Consider the following 22372-nt stretch of genomic DNA (forward strand, 5'->3'; position numbering starts at 1 on the left):
CTGGATACCCCTCACCCACCCTCCCCTTCCAAAAGTTAAAGAGAACCTGTGGTAGACTTCAGTTGTCATACAAACTCAAAAGGTGTTTAGTTTGTCCAGTCTGGGCTACTGTAAAAGCATGGAAGCCTCCGTAGAAGGGGCCCATTCTCGGGTAGGAAAACAATTCCTACTATTTAGTTGAAACACAAGTGAAAACATCACTGGAATTATTTTATATTCCATTTCTGCCAATAGATCCCTTTCACCTAAATCTTACACACAGAACCTTCAATCTGGTCCTGACCAGCCACAGCAGTTAAGGCCCATCTATGGATAGACAGATAGAGAGACACACACACAGATAAATAGATAGATATAGACTGTGACAATAGATTTGTTGCCACATTCTGTCCAGAACCTCAAATGAAAACACTGGTTACATAAATAAGATACACGTGTACAGCATACGTCATTTAATTTCTTATATTTACTCATCATTAGATGGACAGAAAGAAAAGTGGGACAGAAAGACAGACAAATAGATACGGTAGACAGATAGATAGATAGATAGATAGATAGATAGATAGATAGATAGATAGATAGATAGATAGATAGATAGATAGATAGATAGATAGATAGATAGATAGATAGATAGATAGATAGATAGATAGATAGATAGATAGATAGATAGATAGATAGATAGATAGATAGAACATTTACAGAATTTAATCTATTGACAATGAAAATTATAATATATTGTATTATTATAACTGGAGTGGCTTTAGGGACAAATCTGCCACAGAGTGCTCTGATCTCCACTGTGCAGTGCTAGGATTTCCGTGTTTACTACGGGACCATGAATGCTGCACTGGTTACTTGTGGCGCCAGTCTCTTTCCACGGTGCTGGACCGGAAACACTTTGTCCTCATTAGTTTAACTGAGCAGAGAGCGTGAGTAGCTAATAAACTACGTTCACAGTTATACATTCATTCATTCTAGATTTGTTTGAGCAATAATTACCACTGGTAGCTGTACATTGAGCTGAATGTGTAATGTAGTGGCTTATTTTAGGCAGCTAACTAGCTAGCCACGCTATGTGAAAGTTTAGCTGCTAGGCTAGCAAATTAGCCAGCTAAGTTACACCTCTTTGCTAAAACGACAAGACTCTAAAACAACACATATCAGCTGTGTCAACACGTCTTTAAATGTGAGTTAAATTATGAATCTTCACTATGAATCCAAGTGAGTGACCAACACTTCACAGGTAAAATGTCCTCTCCACTGTTCCTCTGGTGCATCCCTCTGTGCAGCTAACAGGAGCAGCTAACAGGAGCAGCTAGCTGGACAAGCTGCTTCTTCTAAGTAACCACAATGAGGAGACAGGAAAACCCAGCATCAAGGCCGACAGCAGGTTCGTAAACATGTCCATTAATTTCCTCTTTGCCAATGGATTCATGGCACAATTCATGCCAAGTTCAGGTGTGTTGTGGAATAAGGAAATTAAGCTGTGTGTGTGTTGCATTGTGGTTCCAGTTTGCTTCTTGTGGTGAAGTACCATAATCAACAGTCCCCTTATGAAACCACATTTTAATTTACTGTGTTGCACACACTCAAAAATATCAGCCCCCTATATATGCCTGTTTTTTTCTTCAAGGTTCATGGATTAATCTCTAGAAAATCAAGGAAAATTTAAAAAAAATGGCCAATCTCATAATGTGAAAGAAAAAAATAAAGTCTATGTATATTACACATATCTTGTATTCATTTGTTTTTCCTCTGTCTCCACCAGGCTGCCTCCCTGTGCCGCTGTTCAACCAGAAGAAAAGAAACAGGGTTCCTCTGACATCTGCTCCTTCAGTGAATGAATTCTTCTCCCACAGTGAATACACGGCAAACACCAGCTCAGCTCCATCTCACATCATCACACCAGGTGAAGCAGTCACTCTCTTTAGGTGTCTAGTTTATTTCAGACACTGGGTGGCAGTATACCAAAAGACAAATCTAAATGAAAACACAAATGATTTTAACAATACCTCACCGTGATTGAGATGTTCTTTCCCTCCGCATGGCTCAACTGCCTATTGGATGTTGTTTGACTGTTCAACTCACAATCTTAGAGTGAACACGAAAGCAAGACCATTGTTTTATATTCAGAGAATTTTGTTTTTCATTTTGTCTTATTACATAAAGACAAAGGAAAATCATGTCATGTATCTCCCTTTGAATTAAGACACTTCACAGCTTTAAACAGTGGACACTGTCAAAGCACTTTATACTAAGGTCAGACACATTCATACAGTAGTACTATACTGTTCTGCTCTAACACGCATCAGTTGTTTATCACAATGGGCACTTTTGGATGTCAGTATCTTCCCCATAAATAACCAAACTGGAGCAGTCAGGGTTCGAACCTCAAACGTTCTGATCAGTGTACGACCTGCTTTACCCCCATTAGCCACAGCTCTACTCTTTCACAGGTACCTATGGACGCTACCAGGGTTCAGGTTCGTCATCTGGTGCCTCACAAAGTGACCAGTGGTTGAAACAGGCTGTCCCACAATCCCCTCAGTCTCAGCAGTTTGACACTAACAGACCTGCTCCTGGACCTGCTCCTAAAATGAGAGCATATGCACCCATATCACATCCATATAAAGGTGGAAACACCAGGTATGTTTTGTCAGGTTTAACCCATCTTCTATAGTCTTATAATATGAAAAATGCCTGTAAATCCACAATGTCAGACCCATAAGCTGTTTAAGTTGGACAGTTTTTTATTATGATTCTGAATAAAAACATAGCTAATCGAACAGACACCTGAGAAACATGTGAGAAAGTTGAAATAAATATTGGGCATCACCACTTTGTGCAACATGCAAGTGAATGTTTGAGTCCGGAATTTACTGTCACTTGTTTATTCAAGAAGAGTGAATGCATGTCTGACTTTCACAGACAAAAAACATACATCGACAAAATAAATTCAGATGTCTTCTCAAAAAGTTTGACTGACATTTGGTGTTTTTAATTTGAGATCCTAACATGTGAAGCAAAAGATTTATTTCCATTTCAGCACTCAGACGGGGCAGCCCAGTTACCCAGTGAGACCACAGGATTCCAGCTACAGCGATAGTTCCAACAAATATCAGAGTCCTCCCAGCACTCAGCGTGCACAAAACAAGCCATCACCCAACACTGGGTTTTCTCATATGAGTCAACAGTCTTCTTACAGACCATCCACTTCCACGCCTCAGCATCCCCGACAGTCTCGACCTATGCCCCCTCCTGTCCCACCACCCAGCAAAACCCTAGCTCGTGCAGCGCAGCCACAAAACAAGACCTGGAAATTTACCAACAGCTTCGGGCCACAAACTTCCCCCTCTGACAGAAAAAGAAGCTCAAATCAACCTCCGACTGCACAACCAACTCAAACTCGGGTAGGAGTAGATATGGAAAATCTATACTAAATACACAACGATGTCTAAATAATCCGTCATTATATTGTTTGTAATGTGTGTGGCGTCTTTATTTATGCGCAGCCGGAGCCATCTCCAAAGAAACCAGCCAACGAGAACTCACTGAGGATCCTGACTGCAGTAATCGATGGCATGAGACACTGGAGCCAGTTTAAAGACAAAGCCCCGTACCTGTTTGAGATATTTGGTCAGTTTATTAGAAGTTTTTGTTATGTACTGTATTCTTAAATATGCTGGAAGTATTGGTGCTGATCGGAGCTACAGCCACTGCAAGGCAAAGAAATCAGTTAAAGAAACTTTCACAAAATTTTCTACAGTAACATTTTGATGGTAGCATAATATATAGTGTATTTTCGGTTGAGTCTACCAGATGGAAAAATATGTCAATTAGATGATGTTAGACTAGAACTGAACAAATTATGGATTTTTGTTGGTATTAGTGGGTCAAATTTGTCTCTAAAATAATCCCTGAGGCTCTAAAGTCAAGTTTACTGAATGTTGGCTTTTCTAAAATTGTGATTAGTTATTGTTGGTCATTCAGACTTTATCTTAGCACCCTCAACTCTGACTGACTTCCAGCATACCTGTGTACTCATTTTAAAGCATTTTAAAGCATCACTCATCTAACTGGCTGTTCTCCCTTAGCCACTCTTGACTCTGCAGTTACTGTGGGTAGCCATGGAGCCAAGACCTTCCTCATGAGAGATGGAAAAAAGGCTGTGCAGTGTGTCTTCTATGAAACTGTGAGGAAAAAATACATCTGCAGAGAAAAATTCCAAAGAATGAAAGCAATTTTTTCTTGAGTCGATAAATGTCAGTTTGCCCACATTTACTTGCTCTGATACATATTTTAAATGATGCACTTTGGTTATACTGTATATTCACTGTACAAGTAAAGGAAACTTAAAGAATCTGGTGGAATTACTAAACGGGCATTTCACAAATATGGAAAAATATTGCCAATAGAAAATCCAACAATGCGATCTCACTTGAATTTACTTCCTTTCTGCATCTTGTCCAACAGGAGCAGGAACTGCCCCGTCTGATCCGGGGTCAAGTTCACCGCTGCGTGGGCAACTATGACCGCAGCAGAGACGTCCTCATGTGTGTGTCCGTCAGGCCCGGCCTCCCCTCAGAGCTGAGGAACGCCCATGAGGCTGTGAAAGCATCTGACGCCGAAATGAGAGCACTGATCAAATCATTCCGTGAGATCTGAGCACGAGTATGTATCTTCAGCTGTAGGAAAGGTAATAGGGTTTGATGATAGTCCATTACAGACAAGTTTACGTCAATTTGTTCATGCACACAGTTTGTTATAACATAGAAGTTCCTTTGGTTTTGAAAAGCATGTTTGAGCACTTTTTGACCTGTAAGAGTCATATTGTCTTAAGTTTTGCATTTGAATTTAAATAGTTGAATCCCCTCATGTTACTGGATATGTGTTTTTGTTTTTGTTATTTATTCGTGAAATGGAAACTTAACCAAACTGTGAATGGAAAGTAAAGCTTCTCTTGTTGTAAGTTCTGAAGTATTTTTTATTACAAAGAAAAATTCACAGAACAGCAGACATTGTTTAGAGGTGAATTCAGGTAAAGCAAACACGATGAGGTAATATCTCAAAATATATCTTTGAAAAACGGGGCAGTTAAGAATAACATGTGATATCAAGTACAGTTAGTTTATTTACAGTCAAACATCACAATGGAAAAGAAACGCAATGGTCTACTCTACCAGAAAACAGTTTTCACCAGTGCTGAGACTTTACACACAATGGTCCAACGAATAAAGGGAACAAGTCCAGTGCAGTCACGCCAATCATTCCCACAGCCGAGCACAGTATGAGGTCCAATACAATACCAAAATTTATATCCTGACCTTTCAAATATGGCAACATAATCATAGTAATTTTCCAAATTTCAGGATGTGATTGTGGGGAAAACCCAAATGTTTGGAATATTTAAAATTTTACCTATTGGCAGACTTCAAACCATTATTAAAACACAAATACGCACATAAACACACACTAGAAAAGGGAGTCCAGCTTAATTCAATTGGCAGTGTACAGGGACCGGAAGTGGAGATGTGGACAGTTTGTCCTCAAAACAAGAAAGGAACGGTGCCAGCGCTCAGAAGGAGACGTGGGTTGACAAACAAACACACCAACACATTTTGCTTACATGAGGAGTTAATTATTTTAAACCACGTTTTACACATGATGTGAGTAATGTGTCAGCTCAGCACAGATGACAACAGGCGATGTTCAATTTGTACAGCCACTTCCTCCAACACTTCAAACTCTAAATCACATAAGACAAGGATGCCAGGAATTAATCGGTTAGCTGCATGTCACAACCTTTTAATAAAGCGATTCAAGTGAACTAACGCTTCTAGATAATTGGAAAAAAATATCTCAGGGCATAATTTGAATCCAAGTGCACTGCTTTCCTTTTTTTTCCTTCTCTGCCATTACCTCCGAGGATTGGAACCCCCCCACCCCCGCCCACCAGAACATTTTTCTCAAGTTAATGAGATCATTCTGTATCAAGTACATGAGAAACACTTTGCCTCTGAGAGGAAAAATTATAAGAAAAACAATCAATCACTTCACACAACAGGATCCACAGTTTTTCAGCAGAAAAAGATGTCAACCTGATAATTGTATTTAACACTTGTCTTGGTTATGTTAAAAGGCACAAGTTGGTCAGATCACATTTAAAATCTAGATCAATTGTTCTACCATTAACAAAGCCCATCTTTATCATGCATTTCTGACAAATTTCCTACAGCTCCCTGCCTTTTGCAATCTTTTTTTTTCCTGAATTAGTGTTAAGTATTGTGTGTTGCAGGCAAAACGTTGTTCATGTTAAACAAGCAAGTCACATCACACAAACAATTCTGGGGAGAAGGTTGACAAAAATATGTAATATCACAACATAAACGTTTCTGACAACACTGCTCTGAAACCACTCCAGGTTAATCATTATTCACTTTGCTGTAATGAGAAGATATTTTGACTTGTCCTCTCGGCAGGTCTGATGCTGTGTTTATCGTCCCTTGCTTCTCGACTCCCACAGGAAAAGTCTGAAGAGAAAAAAAATCCCTCAAAGTGTCGGAGTTCACTTTTCAATCGATCCATATTTTGAAATCCCAACATTAGCTCTGTTAAACCAGGACCCCATATATATATATGTGTATATATATAGTCCAACACCATATGTACAGTCAAAATGCACAGATGCATTTCGACCAATAAAAAGTGTCTCTCTCTTTGAGTCACAACCTCGTGCTGAAACGTTACTTGATTGTTCGAGTCGAGCCAGAAAACCTTGTCTGAGTCGCGTCTTTACTACCAGTCTGTTTTGGAATGTGTCGTACTGAATGTTGACTCGTTTCCACAACGGAGCAGAGGAAGAAAAAATAACACATTTGAAGCAGGTACTTGAGGACATTTTCTTAAATTGCTTGAAATGGGGTTATTACTCTGCATCCTCTGACACAAAGAAAAACAAATAAGTCAAACTGTAGAAACCTTGTGACAAACTGCAGGATTAAAATAATAACCACAGGGTTTTATTGTAACATAAAACATTCCATTTAAAATAACATGAATTTAAATGATGGAGGAAGACAGTGTTAGTTGCTTCACTGAGTAGGGCTTCCCAAACAGCATCAATATTCAGCATTAAAAATGGATGATGCAGGCGTCTCTCCGTGACATCACGTCCAGGTCAGAGAGTGTCGTCAGGAGGGTATAAAGAAACCACAAGACTTCATTTCCATGCACTATAACAGCGTGGGCAAAGGGGTGGGGGACAGCTGCTCCTTCGGTGCATATTTGGCAAAAAAGGGCAGGAAAAGGGTGAGCATGACTCCGACAATTGCCAGCATGTAGCCCCAGCCGATCTGGCACTCGCCGGCGTAGTAGATCTCGGAGTCCCCGCAGAAGGACCTGACCAGAGAAGAGTTCAGGCCGAAGGGGTAGACCAGCAGTCCGGCAGCCATGATGAACACTGCAGAGAAGAAGTGAGACCCATTAGACAGTGAACAGTACATTCATTACAGGCTGTTGGAGGAAGGGGTGGAAACAGATGCTGCGTACACTGTTAAAATCACATGATTCTTACGATAAGAATCAGTTTTAATGGAAAATTGTATTTAGAGTGAAATACATACAACTATGTTAAGATGTTTATCTTGAATGTAGCAATTCAGATGTTTTTGGTACTCATTACCTAGTTTTTAAGATTTGTTTTTGCTTTCATCGACATACAATGGGTTTTATTGTGTTGGAAATAAATAGTTGTATCCCTGTTGTGTTTGGTAAGTCCACAGACCTCACACTTTTTACTCAGTGCCAAATCAGACAGAATCCAAAAATGGTTAAATCACCATCACAGGTTTTGTCCAAAGTTTGTTGCCATTGGGATCTTGATCGCTCACTGGAACAATTAAGAATCCATTTTTGTTTGAGCATCCAACAAATGAGTGAGACCCAGAGTGAGGGCACTACTCAACTTGTTATAGGCACAAGGACCATGATGAGGAAAGACTATTCTTGCCTGGTTTCACGTTCTGATATCACAAACTTATTTGGTCTGTCCCTGGTCTATATAATGTTTGCATCCTGAAACTTGAGTCTGGAGTCTAACTTAATATTTTGGCCAAATCCCCTTTTTGGGGTTCTTGATATCTTTTAATTTAACTCTCAAAAATGTCTCATCTAGAAATCCCCAGTTAGTTATCTTGAAAAGTGTTATTCTTCGTTTCAACAAACTTCACAGGATGGAAGACAAACGTGCTCTCAGCATGACTGTAATATTTGTCTGTAGTGCATGTTTTATTTTTATAAGAACTAACATTTGGATAAACTTGTTCAAGAATGATATTTGGGTATTTTAAATTTGTTGGCACTCATATGAATCATTGTTTTCTTCAAAGCTATTTTATTTTTTATTTGTGCCAATATTTGAGGTGTCTACCACTAACGGGGGCATAATGAATAAAACAGCATATTTTGGTATATAGGTTAGTAGGGACCTAAAGATGTCCACATCAGGATTACATTTTTTGCCTCAGTGTCTTCAGCAAACTGAAAACAAATATTTCTTTACTACAATCAATATTTCAGAGGCTGAGACACATAGGACCAAAATAGCATGTGGGCTGGAGGGAACATGGAAATGTGGAAACGGTCTAATGTGTGGTCACTTACTGCCAATGTCCTTCCATGTTCTCTTCATAAATATATATAAACAGGCCAAGTTAAAGGCATTGTTTTACCTCGAGGAAATAAAAGCATTCATAATGAAGCAGCCGGGATTTCCCCTTATTATCTCTTATGTGTGTCACAGCCTATGAAATATTGATTGTTTTTCCGTAGCCTGGAGAGATTGTGAAATAAAAATCTGATCCAGGAATGGATGTTTTTTTTCCCTACCATAGGTAAAATATCTCTCCAGTCTTTGTCTGTGTTTGTATGAAGCAACGAATGAAGGATATTGTTATTATATACATAATTATATCCCTACTTTATGATAATTCTACTACACCTTGTCTCATCCTTAATATTATTTATGTCCAATGGGGGTAGAGACCCCAGATATTGGTAAAATAATTATTAAAGGTTGTAAATATGGATTGACATCATATTTGTGCACGTCCGTGGGTTTTCAATGCCCTCAATATCATTTTGTCCAGGATTTTCTTTTTCAAATCTAGGGCCTCAGAAGTTTGCTAAGGATAGTCACAATACTAGCCAAACTAATAATCATATACAATCATACGAAGGGCTGATTGTTTTTTTTTTAGGCCTTGGTTTTGGGAACAATTCATGTTATTTAAAGTTTTGAACCAAATCTGAGACAGTGCTTTGGAAGTCTTATCCGATTTTATGAATCGATGATTGAAGTGGAAGACTCATGGCAAGATATATCACAAAAACATGGCAAAACCCAAAATCCTACGCAAAGATATATTTCAATAGATGTTAGTGAGAAAGAGTTTGTTTGTTTTTCACAAGTTGAGGGAATCAACCTTTGACTTCCCTAATGGCTTGATATACAGTATATAACACAGCGATATACCCACTGAGTGCCACTTGGTGGCAGTAGACGTTTTGGAAAGAAAATCTGCCTCAGACTCAAGTGTGTAATGAAACTTCATCACTGCTGAAGTAGATTAATTTGCACTGAGACTGAGTCTTGTGTTATATATAGAAAAATAAATCATGTCTGAATCATTTTTATAAGTCCAGTATTGGCAGAACAGAGCTTTATTGCATTGAACAACCAAAGCACTGATGACCTGTAATTGAAAGAACCTTCTAACGCAAAATGATTCATGTCTCTTTAAATCCATTTGCACTCCTCATTTCAAAACATCAGGTCTTCGGGGGGAAAGAAGCTCACTCTGCAACTTCTGTGGCATCAGCTTTCTCCGGCATGCTCCTCTGTGGCCCTGCAGCCAGAGAGCGGCTCACTTTTACAAATTGAGTCAAGTCTCCCTGCCTGAGCTGCCAAGCAGTTATCGACTGCTCTACGGGCTTTCATTGCTGCTCTTATTTATTCTGAGTGCCCGGCTGCATTTCCATTACAATGCCAGGTGTCATGGTTGTTTTAGCTGTGGAGAGCCAGACCTGCTGCAAAAGCTTGAACTCGCGATAGTGAGTAGTTATTAAGCTGCATTGATTTCTGGGAGATGTTCGTTTTCATTCTTTTCAAGGGCAGCCACCTCATGGTCAGAGGGAAACGTCGCTCTTATGAGAGCTTCAATGCAACAGCTGCGTGAGAATCAAATCGATGGTTTGTGTGGGCAGTGAAGGGGCCGCGCTAGTCGAGCAACAACGAAGAGGTGGGAAGCGTTTGCTGATGTTCTCGCTGCACGCTGGGGGGGCTTTGGGAATGACTGTTCGCTAGATGAAAGCAGGAGGATGAGGAGGACACACAGGCTGTGTGAACGGAGTGAGGAGAGGAATCTCTTGGGTGTAGTGTCTCTCTGCGGAGTTCACAGAGGGGCTCACATATCACAACCCTGCAGCCGTTTTATCTGCAGGGCCCGGTGCCACAGATCTCACAACCTAATGAGACTTTAATGACCTTCTTTATCAAACTACCCTTGGCTTTTGTGGAAGAAACACAAAGACACAGCAGCACACTTCCAACCCAAGGCTGCTTCCCTCCTCCAATGAAATGAAGAGTGAATTTTGACAAAAATAAAACTAGAATGAACAACAACGCAGGTTTACCCCCAAATAATCAATACAGGAATGTAATCCAGGCTGCGTCTCGCACCCAGGTGTCAGGTAAGCAGGGTGAGGCCTGGATATTATCAACCAGACCAGGAGGGGATACTGTCTGCATCAGATAAGCTGCAGCTCGGCCTGACTGGATCTCTGCCAGCCGTTAATAAGAGGTGAACTGTCAAAAAACTGTAAAATCTAACCCCAATCCATGGTTAGAATTACAAGGGAGCTAAGGTGAGCTCGTCTCCCACCACAAACATTGCTATTTTTGTTGTTGGTTACAGACTTTCATTTTCTATGCAATGAGTTTCCTGAAATAAATAATAATAGCAATAAAATATGTCAATTTTAGTTTTTCACTCAGTAAAATACCAATTTTGAACATATCTTTCAACTAATTTAACACAATGCTGTGTCTATTCCTGCTGGTGCCATCCATACTGTGCATGGTGGAGCTGCTCACAAATCACATGGGTTCTAACGTTAAGCCGCTTCTTTAACATTTTATCTCCCTGAGTTGACGTAGCTGCAGTATTTGTATTTGTCACAATATTCTGCAATTGGCCACTCTGCCGCACACCTGCAGGTGTTTGTGTGTGGGACATGTTTATTAGTACCTCCAGAAAATAAAGGCAAAGCCTCCCCAAAAAGCCACTGTAATTCAAACACTGCCCCTATCAGAAGTAACTGATCCTTTAAATCTAAGATGAATGAACCAAACCATAATTAATTTACTCTGCATGTCTCAACTGCAGAGATTTTACACATTAAAGTCTGTTAACACGTGTTACCAGAGGGAAAGTTATATGAAACTTTCTGTGGCCGCAGAAGGAGTTGGGATAAAGTCCAAGTGATGTCACTCAGGCCAGTGGAGGTTACAAGTTTTAAAATAAAGTGCATATAATATAGGCACGAGGAAAAAAGTGTGCAGGGTAAAATATGGCTTATCCTGTTTTTCTTCTATCTATTTAGATCTTTTTTTCTGTCCATCATCAGCCTGACAAAGCCGTGGGAATACAAGGTAAAATGTTGGAGTACTCTTCTCATGACCTAATGTGTGACTGCATATATTGCATACTGGATGAAAGAGGATCCTTGTTTCACAGCAGGCTGGACGACCATAATTCAGCAGGGTGTTACTGTACATGGCCCACTGGTCTAATCCTGTGAGGAATGGACAGTGTGATGAAAGGTTGACGTCAAGGTGCTGAACGGACTTAGGACTGAAAGAGTTCTTGTACAACAGAGACTACAGAGGCAGTGGTGGTTCAAGCTTCCATGGTGCCCTAGGCAATCCCCACAAACCCTCTATTTTTCATATATATAGCCATAAATCCACAATTTTATACAATTTTAACAATCATAAATATCAAAAGTGAAGTATGAGGATGAAGAATAGAAACAATATAACTAAAATACAGAATCAAATGATCCCAAATTATTACAAATTGACAGTAAACTGGCTGACTTGTCTATGAAATTGCATACTCACACTATAATGAATGAATTGTGGTTCATTTTGAAGTGTGACTGATCTGACTTATTGCATCTTAAACCCCTACTGTACAAATGTAGGTGTGCTGTTCCCCGGCCCCCCCTTGCTTTCACAGGTCAACAAAGCCCCGCCCCCCTCCTCATCTACCCTATCCCACAAACAAGTGCTACAGGCCGCCCACTCAGACAAGGTTAATTGACCCACACAGTGACATTTTATCATTGACGTGATGGGCCAATAAGCCATAGAAACCGCTGTGTGCCCCCCCCCTGGGCAAGATGTTGCCCATATCTAAATACGCCGCCGTAAATATTCACTAGGACGCCAACTAAACTTGACAAACTGAGTCTGTTGGTCAGCAAGCGAATGCTATATACATCATATGAGAGCAGAATATCCAATTAATTACCAAGATTGATACGAATAATAAAAAAAAACAGCGTCAGGAGAAAAGAACAGCAGGTCAGACTGGAATTCTTCATTTAAAGGCAATCACAGGGGTTTTAGTTTTACAGCTGTCCACACAGCCAGCAGGCAGCAAAAAGCTACAAGTGCTTCCATCATTTACTTCCTAATAGACCCAAATAACCCGACAGTTTACTAACCTCCTCACCCTCAATCAATGGTCTGCATAAGAACCAGGAGGAAAGTGGAGCTCAGCCAGATCTTTCTCCACAGAGAGGAATTAAAGTCAATTCAGGTTTGGAGAGAGTGTGACGGCCCAAATCAGATGAGAGTCAGCGAGAGCACAAGGCAATAGAGAAGTGCCTCAGATCATTACTATGACTTCACCTGCCATTATTTGTTATTTTATAGTTTTATCTATTTGTCTGCTTGTCAGATTTCCACCATGAACCTAAACACATGCTTGTAATATTAATGCAGTAATGGCTGTTTGGACAAATGGCTGTTTTGAGTTTCTCCAATTGATTTTTTTCATTCTTAAATTTGTCCTTATTTTACAGTGCATTTCATGGGGCTGACAACTTGTGTGAATGCACAGTTTTGAAAATATCCATTTGAAAAGACAAAACAGGCCGTTTGCACATGTGGCTGAAAAGCTGCCGAGGCCTTTATGTGCACTAATGGATAGAAAACAACTTAATGTGTTCCCCTCTCTCTTTTTCTATAAAGGATCGTGTGCTCAAGCCTGGTAGTGGAGGATAAGAGCGATATTAAATAGAACGGAGGACAAAGCATTGTGGTAGCATACCAAGATTCAGCACAGCTTTTACCAAATTAACTGAATTAACCTTGGATCTCTCTCTCTCAGTGGTGTGGTGAGAAATAAAAAGCCGCTCCCAGCAGACAGGTTCACACAGTGCCGAAGATGAGAGGGAGATTGAATGGGTCTGTGGGGCAGTAAGGTGTGTGATAACCTGCCGGCCAAGCGTGACTCTAAATCAATTTCATCTAACATAGAAATCACTGACGCACACCTCGAAACACACAAATCATATGATTACTCATGTCACGTATCAACGTATACATGCCTGAGTTCACATGTAGAAAATCTGGTGAGTCTGGAATCTTGTGAGAAAATGTAAGAAATTCAATAAACTATCGTGCCACACATTCATACAGCTTGTATCTATTGCAGCTTTCTCCAGTTTTATCCCTCCCGAGATATTACTAATAAAAAAAGTAATCCTGTGAGCTTCAAGGCCCTTTCATTACGATACAGAGGCCTCTGCTCTGGATCAATCTCTTTTGCCACCCTGTGCCGACTCTCATAACTCTGTTAGCGGTTGGGCCGGATCAAATTAAAACTCCATAGGAAATATGTGGTCTCCGACTGTGGATGCGCTGCCCTTTAATTCCAGTTTCGCTGTGGTGTCGTCTGTTTGTTTGCTCCCTCTTGCAAAGAGTTACATAAAACATATTAAGCAATCTGATTATTGTCACCCAGGCCCAGACAGAGAGACGCCTGCCTGGAGTGGAAAACTCCCACACATTAAAAACCTGAATGTACTTTGCTTTGTACTGAAGCAAAGTGACATGGCACCTCAACAATATGCCACTGTTACACTTTTGTTAAGTTCACCGGGAAGATTTACAGTCAGACAGACGATCACTAACATGTTTTGATATGCTCTTCTTTAGAGGACAGGCACTTAAAATGTTTCATAATATCACATCAGCAGGAGACACTGACAATGAGGAATAAGACAGAACAGGTTATACAATAACGGCTGTGGCTCAGGAGATGAAGGAGGTCGGCAGTTAGATCCCTGTCTTTCCTATTCCGCATTCCGAAGTGTTCTTGGGCAAGACACTGAACCCCAAATTGCCCTTGACAGCTGTGCTGACAGTGAATGATGTGTGGTGGAGAAAGTTCTGCACTGTAAAGCACTTTGAGTGGTCATGAAGACTAGAAAAGCACTATACAAATACAGAGAGTTTACTTTTTTACAATAGACATTCAAGGTTGGTAGGGAAATAGAATATATCAGAATAATTCCCTGCTTATCTACTGTGACGTTGGAGACAAATAGACAGCCAGGTAGAGACCACCAGCTCAGAGGGGGACGAGAGCAGCCAGACGTGTTAATACAAAACAATAAAAGAAGAGAGTGCAGAGCAACACTGGACTTTTTGGTGTGTTGCTTACATCCTCTGTGTCACCAGCAGCCAGTCATTCCTGAAAGAAACTTCATATCTGACTTCTGTCCAAGCAGGGACATTATCTGCTGCTATTATTCACTTCAAAGGAACAACAAAGAGCACACACATTAGACTGTGGCTTTAACATAACCACAAACCCACCTCGCATATTAATGATATCCGCACCATGCCAGTGGGAGGGGGAAAAAAAACAACAACACATTTTTCTTCTCTGCCAAAGCTAATGCCTTCCTTCTTCCAGGTAAAGAGACTAACATGGAACAACGACAGCAAAATGAATCTAATAAATCTTGATTTGCCGACACAACACTCGTCTGCTGGAGCTGCTACCCAGGTTTGTCACTGATAAAATGCAGTGACAGGTAACATATGCTGAGAAGTATTTTCTTAATTACACATGCAAGCCCAAAGCTATACATCAGAACTACCACTTCCTGCGCCATATTCTTCATCATCCTGTCTCCCGTTTCCTTTTTTCCCCCATAAGTAGGCATTGTCCAGGAATAGAACAGGTAAGCTGATCTGCGTCTGCAGGTAGGTAATAATAACCAAGATGAGATGCTGATATAAATTAGGTTTTTATTTACAATAACAACTCTGGGCGGTAAAAAGCGACTGTGACCCACATACACTCACTCTAATATTGTGCACAGGCATTAGCTCATACACCTACATACGTAACGGTGCAGGTGAAAAGCAGCACAGAAAATGTTTTGCTGTCGAGTCCTGTCTCAGCAGCACCTTCACAAGTATATCCTTAAGATTATAGATTAGATGCTTTACAGTGAAAGAGAAAAAAAAATGAAGGCAAAAAATTGGAACACAACATTCAAGCGCAAGTATAGAAATAAAAAATGTTACAGATAAGAAAAAGAGTAAAAACTAAAATAGTCAGTAAAATCGGACCTAGGAGAAAGCACACTTGTAAATATGTGTCTTTTATGAGATTTAAAATAGGGTGAGGAGTTTGCCAGACGGATCTCCTCAAAAGAGTGGGAGCCCTGACAGAAAAGGCCCGGCCACCTCTGGTCCAGGTTACCAGCTGATACATCTTTAATGTACTTCGGTGGGAGTCCAGAACGGTCTCATTATTTCATTATTAGTCTAATTTAAATAGTTTGATCACCTTGTGTATTTGGTGGAAAGGTAAAAGTGTTTGTGTTGCCTCCATACTGAAATCATAACAAAGGGCAGTAGATAACGGTTGTGTCATAGGAAATTGCCTTTTCACTGATTCACACGAAAGGGAAATAATCTTTTGACCCTTTATCTACAGGCCAATGGAGATGGGGGCCGGATAATTTCTGCTGCTCTCTCACGCAGAGAACACACACTTTTCACTCCACCTGCAGCACAGAGGAGGAGGAGGAGGAGGGGGCAGAGCGTGGATGCGGGTGTGACCGTGCATTAAGGAGAAACGTGTGAGCAGAAAGTTGAGTTTGAGTTGAAATAAGTTACAGCACTGTTTCTAGACAACAACAGATGGTCCACTAGAGTCTCTAGTGTTACCGATCTAAATGTGCGATGGGTTTTCTCTGTTATTTCCAACCCTCAGACGGATCAAGGAGGTAGAGGGAAAGTTTTTGAGAGCAGATCTGTGCCAGTGATGAATCTCCTGGTAGTCAGCTGGGACCTGGCGCAGCATGGGCAGAAGCAGCAGGGACTCTCTCCTAATGTGATGAGCTGTGCTCTGTCTGCACACAGCCATGTTGATTATTAAGCTCAGTGTGCCTCTGGGAAATTATGCTAATGACGTTCCTCCGACTACCTATGTTCCTCGAAACGTTTTGCTGTAGGTGATCGTGTTAGCGGCAGCAACTAAAACACGACTCCTCTAAATGTGAGATTAAGGAGGAGAGAAAAGGAACGAGAGGATGGAGAGTGAAGATGAAAAAGATTTCAGAGATTAACTGAAGCACTTTGGTAGGTGGAGCTGTAGTCACATCTTATTCTCTTTCATTTATTCCTCACCACAAATACACACCTCACTGATTCTTATCACCCCAACCCCCACTTTACTCTTTGGTGCAGCACCTCATCGTCTTTGGTGCAAAATTTAATTCTATTCAGCGTCCATTTGTGCAATTATTCAGAACTGAGAAACCTAATTTATAGTTTTTGTATTTATTTAGATATTTTTTGTAACATATTTAGTTTTTTTTACATGTATTTTTTTGTATTTTGTGCGTGTATTAATAATTTTTTGCCGCTCTTTTAAAAGCTGACTGTGGGCCACACATCCATCCATGTATCTCTCTCTCTATCTATCTCTCTATCTATCTCTTTGTATATCCATCTATCTATCTATCTCTCTTTCTGGAGCTAAGTTTCACTTAAAGGGAAAGAACAAAAAAAGAAAAGCTTTAAGAGACTCTAAGCAGTAAAATCTGAAAGTGCCAGTTTCAGATGATTAAATGAAGGGATGTTACCGATAGCTGCTGCTCCAAAATAAAAATAAATAAAAGTGGGAGAAAATAATTTCTTTGGGTCGAGCCAGCTTCTTACTTGCCACAGAGGTGAGACAAGCCGGGAGCTGTGCATGCTCAGAATGTCTACAAAGCTGGTTTCTTTCGCGCGGGAATGAATTCATTGGGAAAAGGTCCAGTGCTGTCAATGGAGGGGAAAACCTGTTGACCTTGAGATCACAGAGCGAGTCCGAGAGCAAAGAAAAAAGAGGGGAAATAAAATGCAGACAGGGAGAGAGAGATTAGCAGGGCAATGAAATAGCTTTTGTTATCTTTGTTGTGAGCGGGTCAATCAGAGCTCAGTAAAAGGTTGGTTTTTCACAGACACATTCAGGCTGTCCTAAACCCATACCCCTCTGTCCAGAGTGCATCTGGTCCTGATGCAGTGACTGATGCTAGAGAGGGTTGTCTACTAACCAGAAGGTCATTGGTTTGATCTCTGGCTCCTCGCTTTGCAGTGTTGAAGTGTCTTTGGGCAAAACACTGAACCCCCAAATTGCCCCTGATGGCTGTGTGATTGTGTGACGGGACATGATAGAAGAGTTCTTTACATGTAAAAGCACTGTATTTGTGTATATGTGTTAAGATAGAATCGGTGCCATCTAAAGTCTATTTAAATGTATAGTATACTTTTGTATACTGCTCATGTTTTCAACTCGTGCAAGCGTTTTGCTTTTTGGAGATTATACGAGACGAAGTGAGGCTTTAACGATTCTGTGTTTGGCACCGCATCAAGAAGAGGATCATACAGATAAGAACAAAGCAGACACTGAGTATTAAAGATAAGACAAGGACTAACCGTGTGGGAACATGTTGTGAACACTACCAACAAATAAGACAAAAAGGCGCTGTGGCAACCAGATTGGAGATCAAATTTAAAAGAATAATCTCTCTGTTGAGATGTAGAGAAGATCAATACAACTCTTGTTAAATAGCTTTAAGTTAGCTTAGCATTAACACTGGAAACAAGGGGAAGCCATAGACTGTATATAAAGATGTTCTCAAGAAGTTAAGCCAAAATGACCCGGATATGAACGCTGCCATCTTCCACTGGAAAAATTTGGAGCGATGATGCGCATTAGCAATTAGGGGATGGAACCACGGTAGCAAGGTCCCGCCGAATCACTAGCTCAATCAATCCTGAGTCACTCTGAACTGTCAATCATGAAGTTACAACTCATTTCGTAAAATTAATTTAATGTCTGCTTTGGCTTGTTAGGATCATCCATGTCAAAGCCCATAACATGGAGGAGGCAGGGTTTATGACCTATACTGCAGCCAGCCACCAGGTGGCGATCGATATGTTAGCTGTCATGTCACCCATCTTGGTTCTGGCAACAAAATCCCACTAACAACTCAAAACAATCACTTGTGTTTATTAGTGGGCTTCACAGCTGCTGGTAGGCAGTGGTGGAGAAAGTACTGAAGTTTAGTACTTAAGTAAAAGTACAAGTACCCAGGAAAATATATACTTAAGTAAAAGTAAAAGTACTACATCAACAATCCTACTTAAGTAAAAGTAAAAAGTACTTACTTTTAAATTTACTTTAAGTATTAAAAGTAAAAGTACTCACGCAATGGGTTGTCTCTCAATGTCTAGGCTGTGCCATTTTGATAAAGAATGCAGATATAGCTACTGGTAATACTCATGCCTCTACAGATGTCACTAGTAATAATTATAAGCAACAACATTTGCAGGTATGGCCTGCCCCTTTAAGGAACGGGCCCAGAGAGTGACGTAGTGCACATGGGTAACTTGCGCAAGAAGTGTGTGAATGCGAGAAGTGAACGAGCACCTAGAGGTGATGACAGTGTTGCTCCGGTGGACAGTCAATAAATAAAGTGGCGGCGTTAAAACTAAAGAAACGTCTCCTCCTCCTTCTTCACGGAGTGGTCAGGACGGCTTCTTACCGGCCACTGTGTGTGACTGTGTGTGTGTGTGCGTATGTGTGTGTGTGTGTGTGTGTCACCCAGATGCGTGTGTGTGTGTATGTGTGTGTGTGTGTGTGTGTGTGTGTGTGTGTGTGTGTGTGTGTGTGTGTGTGTGTGAGTGTGTGTGTGTGTGTGTGTGTGTGTGTGTGTGTGTGTGTCACCCAGATGCGGATCTGACGAGTGGGCACCCTCCGTCGGCCCAGCGCTAAACAGAGTAGCTGATGGTTAGATAGTGATCAACTACGAACTTTAACAGGAGGAGTGGAAATGTTTGTTGGCGTGTGTGTGGCTGCGTGTGCGACTGTGTGTGCGTATGTGGAGCGCTGGCGGAGCCGCTCCGTCACAGCAACATTTTGGCGAAACTGTGTTCATAAAATGTAACGAGTAACGACACATATTGTAGAAATGTAGCGGAGTAAAAGTATAGATAATAGCTGCAAAATGTAACGGAGTAAAAGTAAAAAGTATGCACTATTATTTTTACTTAAGTAAAGTACAGATACGTAAAAATGTACTTAAGTACAGTAACGAAGTAAAAATACTTCGTTACATTCCACCACTGCTGGTAGGCGGCCATGTTTAACCTTTATTTACCCTTTGCTTACAATATACTTGCTGTGAACAAGCTACTTTCTACTGAGAAACAGTCCCTGAAAAGCAGCTGACCTCAGGTCACCGGATTGTTCTCAGAAAGAAAAGAGATGCTGAAGTTTTCAATGAGAGGATAATGCATGCCATTTGCTGATTGCGAATACGAGAATAAAAGAGAAGTTAAATAAAGCATCAACAGAATAGAGGAAGAAAAAAAAAGATTCACAGCAGAGCATACAGTGAGTCGCACACTATTTTTCACAGCCTCCAAACAAAGACCACTTGAAGTGTGTGTCTCTCAGCTCCCAGAGCATGCTGAGCCATCTCAATTCATGCTTATGACTGTAAACCCTCCGTCCTGGGAGCCCTGCAGCACTGACACATGAATCTCCCATGCTGCATCCAATCTATCACTTTAATTAGTTCCAGTTCCATATCACAATCTATTTTTTTTATGTCGCAAATTAATTTACACCTCAGACAAATTGCTTGTCCTTGACTTCCTTATCCTTTATGAGGAGCCCAACAGCACACATTGGGGATGTGTCCGGGTGCAACCTAACATGACTAAACCTAGTCACTCAATCCATCCATCCCACTTCACAGATTGAATTAGCATAGGAGACAAAGTGCCTCATATGCTTGGCTGGGAAAATAAATAATGGTAATACGAGAAATAAAGTGGAGATTAGATTGCAGACATCAATCAACAGTGAAAAGTTGTGCTCACTGTGACGATGCTGTGCAGTGAGTCCCTGAGGACACGATGGTCTCTTCCCGTGCTGCATGCGGACCACTACCAAAGGTGATGTTTGTTTTTGTATGTGATTCTGTGTGTGTCTGTTTGTGTGTGTACAGCCATGTGTATGACATTAACCCTGTGATTGTGTTGACAGCCTTTGGCCCTAAGGCTAAGCCCTTAAGCGAGACGTCTCCTGGGTTCAGACCAGACGCTGCCTCGGGTCCTGCAGAGAATGTCAGCCGTGAAAGTCAGAACCACACAGTGACAGGGGGGGTGCATTCAGATATCCAGCTGTGCTGCGGCATCACAGATCACCGCAGAACACGCTACACTGAATGTGATATGTTCCTTGATAACATGTCTCATCCTGTACGTATTATGCAAAATAGATGAACGCTGCCGAACGAGGGGCTACTTCATTTGTCCCCTTGATATTATTGTTTTCAGAAAAACACATGGGCTTTTATAAATGCATCATCAGGGACCCGCACGTATATGCATTTGTGTATTCTTTCATATGCAGTGAAATGCTGTGTAGCCTGGCTGTCATTAAGATGAACAGCACTGTAACGGGCTAAAGTGGATAGAACAGAGTAGAGTACAGTTTGGGACATGGCTGTTGGCCATATTATTTCCTATTAGAATAATATTAAACAGTATAATGATTGTTTAGAAGGGTGCACACCTCCACTAAGGCTGTATAAGCTACTTAATCATCATATTGTATGTGCATGTATTGCATCAGATAGATTTACCAGGGTGACAGAAATGTTCTGCAAACTGTTTAAGTTACACAGAGGCAAAATATACAATCTTTGATATAAAAAATAAAAAATATAAAAATACTAAATACTGTAATATTATGATCATTACCCAGATCCACAAAAAATTCCCCATGGTCACAGATTATAGCAATCTGAGTTTTCCCCTGCACACATTTTATTAAGACATACCCGTAAATAGGGCGGCTGTGGCTGAGGGGTAGAGTGGTCGTCCTCCAACCTGAAGGTCGGCGGTTCGATCCCCAGTCTGAACCATCTGCATGCCGAAGTGTCCTTGGGCAAGATGCTGAACCCTCAATAGCCCCCCATAGAATAACAAAGTGCTGCGAGTAGATGCACTGTATGAATGTGTGTGTGAATGGGTGAATGTGAAACTGTACTGTAAAGTGCTTTGAGTGGTCTTCATCAGACTAGAAAAGCGCTATATAAATACAAATCCATTTACCATTTACCAAATTACCAATCCTCTTAACATGCCTGATTTATTATCTGTGAAATAAACTAAAATGTTGTACAAAGCTTGTAGTGTTTCCTGGATCCACCCTCTGCTCTGGATCTGCACCAAAATATCAAAGTCTCTGTTCAGACCCATATCGCATCCAATTCTCCTAATTATCAAACACTGATTAAAACATAACCTCCTTGGCAGAAGTAAGGTGCAGTTCCAAGGCTTTATATTTGAGTCTCGACCCATTTTAAAAAAGTGAACTCTGCTTTAAAACTGTGCTACAGTCTTTGAGCATTCAAGCTTTTACCTGCCCCCTCCCCCCCCCCCCCCCCCACACACACACAAGTACATAATGAATCTAGTTGAATAAATTTACATGTATACACGGTAACTACACTACAGCTTTTTGACAAAATATACTGTATGGCCTCCTGCAGAACACCACAGGTATAATGAAAAGTGCAAAATGCATGAATTCATGAGCTAAGGACGGGGTACTTGTATTCCAATTGAACGCCACACATTTTTCAAATTGGAGAATGGATTTTGAATGGATTCCCTTTGTCCTGGTGTTATACAGCTCACTCAGCACATTGACAATAA

At 40.8% G+C, this 22372-nt stretch overlaps 2 protein-coding genes across 2 annotated transcripts in view; one reads left to right on the top strand and one right to left on the bottom strand.

Moving 5' to 3' along the window:
• Positions 1-1350: 1350 nt before the first annotated feature.
• LOC133018898 (spermatogenesis-associated protein 22) lies at positions 1351-4665 on the top strand. Its single transcript, XM_061085221.1, has 7 exons — positions 1351-1390; positions 1769-1909; positions 2457-2646; positions 3047-3410; positions 3513-3636; positions 4095-4192; positions 4474-4665. The coding sequence occupies exons 1-7, from the start codon at positions 1351-1353 to the stop codon at positions 4663-4665; spliced, it is 1149 nt and encodes a 382-aa protein (XP_060941204.1).
• Positions 4666-7165: 2500 nt separating this feature from the next.
• LOC133018888 (LHFPL tetraspan subfamily member 7 protein) overlaps positions 7166-22372 on the bottom strand; it is a 111795-nt gene continuing 96588 nt past the window's right edge. Inside the window, exon 3 of the mRNA XM_061085210.1 lies at positions 7166-7459. Coding sequence (XP_060941193.1) covers positions 7233-7459 — 227 coding nt within the window. The 3' untranslated portion in view covers positions 7166-7232. The remainder of the gene's footprint in view (positions 7460-22372) is intronic.

The sequence above is a fragment of the Limanda limanda genome, chromosome 14 (genome assembly GCF_963576545.1).
Source record: "Limanda limanda chromosome 14, fLimLim1.1, whole genome shotgun sequence".
NCBI lineage: Eukaryota > Metazoa > Chordata > Actinopteri > Pleuronectiformes > Pleuronectidae > Limanda > Limanda limanda.